At 36.7% G+C, this 10,632-nt stretch overlaps 1 protein-coding gene across 1 annotated transcript; it reads left to right on the top strand.

Annotated features, from left to right (window-relative positions):
• Window positions 1-5,169: 5,169 nt before the first annotated feature.
• Window positions 5,170-10,245, top strand: LOC128216090 (uncharacterized). The gene is made up of 3 exons (XM_052922681.1): window positions 5,170-5,772; window positions 8,579-9,275; window positions 9,309-10,245. The coding sequence occupies exons 1-3, from the start codon at window positions 5,438-5,440 to the stop codon at window positions 9,966-9,968; spliced, it is 1,692 nt and encodes a 563-aa protein (XP_052778641.1). The 5' UTR covers window positions 5,170-5,437; the 3' UTR covers window positions 9,969-10,245.
• Window positions 10,246-10,632: the final 387 nt, after the last annotated feature.

Genomic DNA, 10,632 nt, shown 5'->3' on the forward strand with positions numbered 1-10,632 from the left:
GTCTTGGGCTACGACGGTGACCTTGACATGAAAAGACCTACCGGAGTACACGTGACACCTGCTGGACACGTGTTCGTCTGCTGCTTGGGCTCCAACTCAGTGCTGCAAGTTGACAAAGACGGGAAGACGAAGTCGGCGACACTTGCAAATAAAACAGATGGTCTTAGGACCGAGTGATATTTACTGCAGCAGCCGCACTTCTCTGTTTGTCGGCGGGTACAAAGACACACTTCTTGTAATCAAGTTGATGTTATACTATAAACTAACACTGTCTTCTTTCGTACTGTCCTATCGCATGCATATATTTAAAGGTATTTCATTTAATAAGAAACTCTATATATTAAGCGATCAATTTATGAAGAGGCAATGATTCAAGCTGTTTTATATGACCTAAACTATTTGTAACAAGGTGCACCTATTGACGAATGTTTATCGTTCAATATACCTGTCGTAATGAATAACAATTATTATTTGTCTCCTATTTGTAAAACCTTAAACAAAAGAACCAATTCAGTGATTATACAAAAGAGCAGTTGTTATCTTTATCACAACTATATCTGGTGCTCAATCATAGATAAGAGCTTATTATTTACAGAAAACAAGCAGGTTGATTTGATTCAATTAAAGTATTATGTGTATTTACGTGATTGATTAAAATACATCATCACATTATAACATCGAAATTTTCGGTTAGATTGAGACTGAACCCTCACATTGTAAAGTTTTTGTTAGATAGAAACTTGGATCTTTAAACATCGACATTCTCGGTTAGATTGAGACTTACAACTCGTGTTTAACATCGGCAGTCTCAGTTGACATCTCACGTATAACATCGACAATCTCGGTTAGATTTAGACTTACATCCCACAATTTAACTTCGACAATCTTGGTAAGAATGAGATTTAAATTTCACGTTATAACAACGACAATCTCCGTTAGATAACTCCAGTTAAAATATCACTTTCTTTGTAAAATTGAGAATTAAATCCCACGTAATAACATCGGCAGTCTCAGTTGAATTATTAATTTTATCCCCTGTAATTAACCATTCGTAGTCTCAGTTGGATTATGAATTTCATCTCACCTATGACATCAGCAGTCGCGGTTCGATTGTGACTTTCATCTCACGTATAACATCGGCAGACACAGGTGGATTATGACTTACATCCTACGTATAACATCGGCCAGTCTCAGTCGGATTGTGAATTTCATCAAACGCAATAACAACGGCAGTCTCAGTTGGATTATGACTTTCATCTCACGTAATAACAACGACAGTCTCAGTTGGATTATGACTTCCATCACACGTAATATCAACAGCAGTCTCATGTGGATTGTGACTTTAATCCCACTAAATAACATCGGCAGTTTCAGTAAGATTATGACTATCATTCCACGTAGTTACAACGACAGTCTCAGTTGGATTGTAACTTTCATCTCACGTATTAACATCGGCAGTCTTAGTTGAATAATGCCTTTCATCTCATGTATTATATGGGCAGTTTCAGTTGGGTTATAACTTCCATCTCACGTATTAAATCGGCAGTCTCAGTTGGATAATGACTTTCATCCCCTTTAATAACAACGACAGTCTCAGTTTGATTATGACTTTCATCTCACGTAATAACAACGGCAGTCTCAGTTTGATTATGACTTTCATCCACGTAATAACAACGGCAGTCTAGGTTTGATTATGACTTTCATCTCACGTAATAAAAACGGCAGTCTCAGTTTGATTATGACTTTCATCTCACGTAATAACATCGGCAGTATCAGTTTGATTATGACTTTCATCTCGCGTAATAACAACGGCAGTCTCAGTTTGATTATGACTTTCATCTCGCGTAATAACAACGACTGTCTCAGTTTGATTATGACTTTCATCTCGCGTAATAACAACGGCAGTCTCAGTTTGATTATGACTTTCATCTCACGTAATAACATTGACAGTCTTAGTTGAAAAATGACTCATCTCATGTATTATATGGGCAGTTTCAGTTGGATTATGACTTCCATCTCACGTATTACATCGGCAGTCTCAGTTTGAGTATGACTTTCATCTCACGTAATAACAACGGCAGTCTCAGTTTGATTATGACTTTCATCTCGCGTAATAACAACGACAGTCTCAGTTTGATTATGACTTTCATCTCACGTAATAACAACGGCAGTGTATGTTTGATTATGACTTTCATCTCACGTAATAAAAACGGCAGTCTCAGTTTGATTATGACTTTCATCTCACGTAATAACATCGGCAGTATCAGTTTGATTATGACTTTCATCTCACGTAATAACAACGGCAGTCTCAGTTTGAGTATGACTTTCATCTCACGTAATAACAACGGCAGTCTCAATTTGATTATGACTTTCATCTCGCGTAATAACAACGGCAGTCTCAGTTTGATTATGACTTTCATCTCACGTAATAACATTGACAGTCTCAGTTGGGTTATGACTTTCATCTCACGTAATAACATCGACAGTCTCAGTTGGGTTATGACTTTCATCTCACGTAATAACATCGACAGTCTCAGTTTGATTATGACTTTCATCTCACGTAATAACAACGGCAGTCTCAGTTTGATTATGACTTTCATCCACGTAATAACAACGGCAGTCTAGGTTTGATTATGACTTTCATCTCACGTAATAACATCGGCAGTATCAGTTTGATTATGACTTTCATCTAGCGTAATAACAACGGCAGTATCAGTTTGATTATGACTTTCATCTCGCGTAATAACAACGACTGTCTCAGTTTGATTATGACTTTCATCTCGCGTAATAACAACGGCAGTCTCAGTTTGATTATGACTTTCATCTCACGTAATAACATTGACAGTCTTAGTTGAAAAATGACTCATCTCATGTATTATATGGGCAGTTTCAGTTGGATTATGACTTCCATCTCACGTATTACATCGGCAGTCTCAGTTTGAGTATGACTTTCATCTCACGTAATAAAAACGGCAGTCTCAGTTTGATTATGACTTTCATCTCACGTAATAACATCGGCAGTATCAGTTTGATTATGACTTTCATCTCACGTAATAACAACGGCAGTCTCAGTTTGAGTATGACTTTCATCTCACGTAATAACAACGGCAGTCTCAATTTGATTATGACTTTCATCTCGCGTAATAACAACGGCAGTCTCAGTTTGATTATGACTTTCATCTCACGTAATAACATTGACAGTCTTAGTTGAATAATGACTTTCATCTCATGTATTATATGGGCAGTTTCAGTTGGATTATGACTTCCATCTCACGTATTACATCGGCAGTCTCAGTTGGATAATGACTTTCATCCCACTTTATTACAACGACAGTCTCAGTTTGATAATGACTTTCATCTCACGTAATTACAGTGGCAGTCTCAGTTTGATTATGACTTTCATCTCATGTAATAACAACGGCAGTCTGAAGTGGATTATGACTTTCATTCCACGTAATAACATCGGCAGTCTCAGTTGGAAAATGACTTTCATCTCACTTAATAACAACGGGAGTTTCAGTTGGATTGTTACTTTCATCTCACGTTTTAACATCGGCAGTCTCAGTTGGATTGTGACTTTCATCTCACTCTTTAACATAGGCAGTCTCAGTTGGATTATAAATTTCAACTCATTTAATAATATCGGCATTCTCAACTGGAATACGACGTTCATCTCACGTAATAACATCGGCAGTCTCATCTGGATTATGACTTTCATCTCACGTTATATCATCGGCCGTCTCAGCTGGATTATGACTTTCATCTCACGTTATATCATCGGCCGTCTCAGTTGGATTATGACTTTCATCTCACGTATAACATCAACATCTCAGTTAGATTGGCATTTACCCATTGCGTATAAAATCGACAGTCTTAGTCTGATTACTATTGTTCATTTACTGAAATGGTATATGTAAATCTGTCCAAGTATAAACCATAGTGCATAGATGTGGTTAATACAGAAAGATATAAAACGTTGACATAAAACATAAATAATTACTGCAATGGTCAATACAAACATAAATGGCTTAGTATTAGCTTGTCGTTAAACATGAAGACATGGATTACTGAAGAATGTTCATCTTAAAATGTGTGTGTGTAAAGCTAGTTCAACACTAATATGACAATGATTAGCGATGTTGTTTTTCCTGTTGTTTTTCCATCAGATTCTTAAGATCGCACAAAGAAGCGTCACTGTTAATTCGTTTTTCATATTGCAACTTAGACGGGAAAGCATTTTGTTACATGTCTTTGTGTACATGAGGTTACTTGGTGTCCACGAGTAGGTAATTTGGGTCACATAAGTAGGCAATTTGGGGTACATGAGGTTACTTGGTGTACATAATGATACTTGATTCACATTATTTAACTTGGTACACATAAGGTAACTTGATGTGTACATGAGGTATAATGATACACATAAGGTGATTTGGTTTACATAAGGTAACTTGATGTACATGTGGTTCCTTGGTGTACATGAGGTAGCTGGGTGTACATGTAGTAACTTGGTTGATTGGTACATTAAAGTTGTAAATTATAATAACACAAGTGATAAGGGGAACTAGAACTGTCATTTGTCGTGCAAATCGGCCTATTCACGATATAATATACATATGAAAATTATTTAGTGTTGTGTTACCCCAACTACACGGCAAGCTCCCCTTAGATTACCACAGCCATTTTCCATAGAAAACAACCTCGGATGTATGCCGTTACATCAGTAGAAGTACTTCGTAAAAAGAATGTTATTTTCAAACATTATAGAGTAATAACTTGAATTTTGTATTACTAAATTTTAATAATTGTCAATGAAGAGTTTTATTGGATAAATGATTAAGACCCCCAAGAGTAGTGTTATCAAGTTTAACTGCCGGATTAAAACTAGTACGTGTTCTATTTGCAGCGTAGTTAAATATAAAGATTTCTGACAAAGGTTAACATAGACATCCGAGGTAGATATCGATAAAAATGGCCGAGGAGCTGCGAATGAGCTCGGAATCAATCGGAACACCTCGGCAATTATCCAATTAATTGAAGCTTGCCGAAGAAAGGCCGAGTTGTAACGATTGAGCAAAGGAAATGACACCGTGACAATTCGGCAGTCAATGGTAAGTTCAGGAGATACCTATTTCGATAAGCGTTCCGAGTGTACGAATGCCTGCCAACTGACTATTTTATTTCTTTTAAAGTTGATACAGGAATACATCTCTACATGTTTAAAAATATGATTGGATCTGAAAAAAGAGGATTTTTATTAAGCACGGTTGTAACAGTGCTTAGCTTTAAGATATCGTGTTAAACATCAGTTTGAAATTGATCGATCTATTTGTGTCCTCGTATCAGCGGAGTACAAAACAATTTACTTCCTAGTTACAAAATAAACAGAAAATGACTGTCTGAAATAGTTTGCGAGTCATTTTTAAAATCAATGTAGAAAATGGCTTCTAATTTTGAATCATCCATTCAGAGGGGCTGTGACGTCATTAACGATTTTTCCTGCTCTCCGTGTGAAGAGAACGGATTAAACACCGAAGCTCACCATTTTTGTACTAAATGCACGAAATATTACTGCAAAAATTGTGTTTCAAAACACAACGGATTATATCAGAAGCACGCTGTGCTCGGCCGGAAGGACGTGAAGAAATGGGAGGCAGCCTTACGTGTGTCGGACGCCCTGGAGAGATGCGAGATGCATCCCGGGGAGGCACTGAAGCTGATATGTGATGACCATGATCAGCTGTGCTGCCATGTGTGCGTCGCCGTGGACCACAGGTATGTAAAAAATGATAATTTAAAGGCGCACAATATAGGCTAATGCAAACTATCTAAATTTCTTATATATTATAAAGTTTAACTCAATTAACTTTTAAACAAAACAAAGTTTTGTGTATACATAAAAATATATATCATGATTTATGTATGACATTATTCAATTAATAGCTTCTCGGCCACAAATTCCCCAGATAAAAAGTACAAAATATCATTTACATTTTTAACCGTATACACATCATATGCATTTTTGGTTTAATCGTTTAAATAAAAATGAAATAAACATTATCATGCACTCTTCGCGTCAATCTATATTATGCGCCTTTGCTGTTATTCGTGTGTCGCCGTGGTCCACAGGTTTGAAGGAAGAACACGTCAATATAAAGGCGCACAACATAGGTTGATGCATAAATATTTTATTATCTTTATCAATTATTATGTTTATCTCATTTGACTGTTCATGATGAAAAGGCTTATGCTTGTGTACATTTTGCAAATATATTAGCCTTTGAACATGCACATAGTTTTAAAAAAATCACTAAATTTGATCACAAATAAAAACAATCGGTTTTGATCAATCAAGTCAAATTAATAAACCATAATAGTGCATTAAAAATTAAAACGAAAATCATTTTTGCATTAACCTATATTGTGCGCCTTTAAGACACAAAACGGTCACTAATCTATACGTAATTGCATCAACCTATATAGTGCGCCTTTACGACACAAAACAGTAACTAATCTATACGTAATTGCATCAACCTATATTGTGCGCCTTTAAGACACAAAACGGTAACTAATCTATACGTAATTGCGTCAACCTATATTGTGCGCCTTAAAGACACAAAACGGTAACTAATCTATACGTAATTGCATCAGCCTATATTGTGCGCCTTTAAGACACAAAACGGTAACTAATCTATACGTAATTGCATCAGCCTATATTGTGCGCCTTTAAGACACAAAACGGTGACTAATCTATACGTAATTGCATCAGCCTATATTGTGCGCCTTTAAGACACAAAACGGTGACTAATCTATACGTAATTGCGTCAACCTATATTGTGCGCCTTAAAGACACAAAACGGTAACTAATCTATACGTAATTGCGTCAACCTATATTGTGCGCCTTTAAGACACAAAACGGTAACTAATCTATACGTAATTGCGTCAACCTATATTGTGCGCCTTAAAGACACAAAACGGTAACTAATCTATACGTAATTGCATCAGCCTATATTGTGCGCCTTAAACACACAAAACGGTAACTAATCTATACGTAATTGCATCAACATATATTGTGCGCCTTTAAGACACAAAACGGTAACTAATCTATACGTAATTGCATCAACATATATTGTGCGCCTTAAACACACAAAACGGTGACTAATCTATACGTAATTGCATCAACATATATTGTGCGCCTTTAAGACACAAAACGGTAACTAATCTATACGTAATTGCGTCAACCTATATTGTGCGCCTTTTAGACACAAAACGGTAACTAATCTATACGTAATTGCGTCAACCTATATTGTGCGCCTTAAAGACACAAAACGGTAACTAATCTATACGTAATTGCGTCAACCTATATTGTGCGCCTTAAACACACAAAACGGTAACTAATCTATACGTAATTGCGTCAACCTATATTGTGCGCCTTTAAGACACAAAACGGTAACTAAGCTATACGTTATTGCGTCAACCTATATTGTGCGCCTTTAAGACACAAAACGGTAACTAAGCTATACGTAATTGCGTCAACCTATATTGTGCGCCTTTAAGACACAAAACGGTAACTAAGCTATACGTAATTGCATCAGCCTATATTGTGCGCCTTTAAGGCACAAAACGGTGACTAATCTATACGTAATTGCGTCAACCTATATTTTGCGCCTTTAAGACACAAAACGGTAACTTATCTATACGTAATTGCATCAACCTATATTGTGCGCCTTTAAGACACAAAACGGTAACTTATCTATACCTAATTGCGTCAACCTATATTGTGCGCCTTTAAAACACAAAACGGTAACTAATCTATACGTAATTGCATCAGCCTATATTGTGCGCCTTTAAGACACAAAACGGTGACTAATCTATACGTAATTGCGTCAACCTATATTGTGCGCCTTTAAGACACAAAACGGTGACTAATCTATACGTAATTGCATCAACCTATATTGTGCGCCTTTAAGACACAAAACGGTAACTAATCTATACGTAATTGCGTCAACCTATATTGTGCGCCTTTAAGGCACAAAACGGTGACTAATCTATACGTAATTGCATCAGCCTATATTGTGCGCCTTTAAGACACAAAACGGTGACTAATCTATACGTAATTGCATCAACCTATATTGTGCGCCTTTAAGACACAAAACGGTAACTAATCTATACGTAATTGCATCAGCCTATATTGTGCGCCTTTAAGGCACAAAACGGTGACTAATCTATACGTAATTGCATCAACCTATATTGTGCGCCTTTAAGACACAAAACGGTAACTAATCTATACCTAATTGCGTCAACCTATATTGTGCGCCTTTAAGACACAAAACGGTAACTAATCTATACGTAATTGCGTCAACCTATATTGTGCGCCTTTAAGACACAAAACGGTAGCTAATCTATACGTAATTGCATCAGCCTATATTGTGCGCCTTTAAGACACAAAACGGTTACGTTATTTTTATACGTACTTGCGTCGAATGTTTGATCATTTTCTATAGCATTGTCCCACATAAGCAAGGTCACTTTCAGTTTATGCAGATCTAATTACAACTGTTTCACAACTTCTTTGTTTCAGACAATGTTCCAAACTCCATCCCATTCCAGATGTAGCAAAAGGAATTCAAAGAAATATTGAGTTTCAACAGATTCCAAAGAAGATAGCTGAACTTGAAAAGCAATTCGAGCTGATGAAAGCAGCAAGAATGAAGAATACGACATCTCTCAAAAAGACGCGAGTTGCCATATCTGATAAAATTAAAACCATACGTAAAAAGATAAACGAAATCCTTGACAAGATTGAGATGACAACTGTTCAGAACTTGGACGGAATAATAACTAAACTTGAAAAAAACATAAAGAAAGATATTGAAACTTGTGATGGAATGACTATCAAACTGCAAAACATGATTGCCGCTTTTAAAACCAAAGCAAAGTCAAGCGAGTCAAAATCATATATTGCGTACAGAAAGAGCCAGTATATGATTTCACAAGCAAACGATCATCTTCGTGGCATATCAGCCATTGAATGTTACAATGTAACATTTCAAGCCAATAATCTTATAGAAGAACTTTTATCTCCAATAAAGACTTTTGGAGCTAATGAAGAACAAACTGTTATGGCAAAACAGCGAAAAGATCCCCTTTCCGATCCAAACCACGTATTCAGTGGTGCAGAGTACAAGAAGTACAACGTGAAGATGAGGGGTGACAAACTTCAATGTTATATCCGCGGCGTATGTGAAATGCCTAGTGGAGAGTTTGTCATAGCAGACTGAAATGCTTGTAAAGTGAAGCTCCTAGACAAGGAGTACAGGGTGGTCGACCATTGGGATGTCCCGGGGAGTCCAAGAGACGTGTGCCACATTGACGGAAATGAAGTGGTCGTTTGTGCTTACAGTAATAATGATGATAGAAGAGGACTTTATTTCATTAATGCTACGAAAGGGAATCTCGTGTATTCGAAGAAATTTATTTTCAGCCATGAATGTATGTCCGCAGCTCATCATGGTGGCCAGCTATACATCTCCTCCGGTAAAGCACTGTACGTCTACACGATGTCGGGGCAGATGGTGAATAGGCTGTACGAGGACAAGTCTGGGGGTAACACGGTGTGGAAATGTGCTATCAGTAACGACGGCGAAACAATCTACATCACAAACTACAATGAACATAAAGTAATCACCCTGGACAACAACGGCAACAAGCTGGCCTTACTCACTGACCCTGACATGAAAGAACCTACCGGAGTACACGTGACACCTGCTGGACACGTGTTCGTCTGCTGCTATAACCCCGGTACTGTGCTGCAGGTTGACAAAGACGGGAAGAAAAAGTTGGCCACCCTGGCAAGGGAAGAAAACGGAGTGTACGGACCGTTTGATTTATATTTCAGCAGGCGCACTTCTTCTCTGATTGTTGGTGGATCAAAAGACACTCTTCTTGTTATCAAGTTAATTTATCACTAAAAACTATGAATGTTGATATGGTACTATCGAACTGGGATATTTTCTATTGTTGCAAAGTATATTGAGGAATAGTCATATATAATTAATTTGTTTAGTCCCCTGGTTATATGATATGAATCCAAAAGCTTCTTGTGAATTCTTATATTTGGTCGAATTTTGGACAATTTATATCCAACAAACTACGTGAATTTTTATATATATTTGTTCCATTTGATGAATGTAGAATTTTAAATTTCTGTGTATATATATTAACAAGCATATGAACGTTGTTGTTTTTTATGATGTTATTCCCATTTTCTAAACTAATAAAAGAGACGAATGAACGCTTTATCAAACTCGTTTTCGCGTCAATAAATACGTTGGCATTTATAACTTACAGAACACCATCCTGGAAAATAATGAAGATTTATTTGCATAATATACACACAGTCAGGTGAATTACAATAGAAAATAAAAAACAATCTCATAATTCAATGTCGGTGATAGGGTTCACGTGAACGATACGAAAATAATCTTTTAAAGAATGCATACCCAATTTTGAACGTATACTGAAATAAGTTTTAGAGGATAGATTCTTAAGAACAGAAACCAAAAGCACAACCTGCATATCACGTATAACATCGACAGTCTCGGTTAGATTGAGACTTACATCTCACGTATAATA

Source organism: Mya arenaria, chromosome 14 (genome assembly GCF_026914265.1).
Source record: "Mya arenaria isolate MELC-2E11 chromosome 14, ASM2691426v1".
Classification (NCBI taxonomy): Eukaryota; Metazoa; Mollusca; class Bivalvia; order Myida; family Myidae; genus Mya; species Mya arenaria.

Coding starts and splice junctions, on each gene's coding strand:
- LOC128216090 (XM_052922681.1), top strand. CDS start 5,438: ATGGCTTCTAATTTTGAATCATCCATTCAGAGGGGCTGTGACGTCATT. Junction 5,773..8,578: donor TGCGTCGCCGTGGACCACAG/GTATGTAAAAAA, acceptor TCTTTGTTTCAG/ACAATGTTCCAAACTCCATC. Junction 9,276..9,308: donor GAGAGTTTGTCATAGCAGAC/TGAAATGCTTGT, acceptor CTCCTAGACAAG/GAGTACAGGGTGGTCGACCA.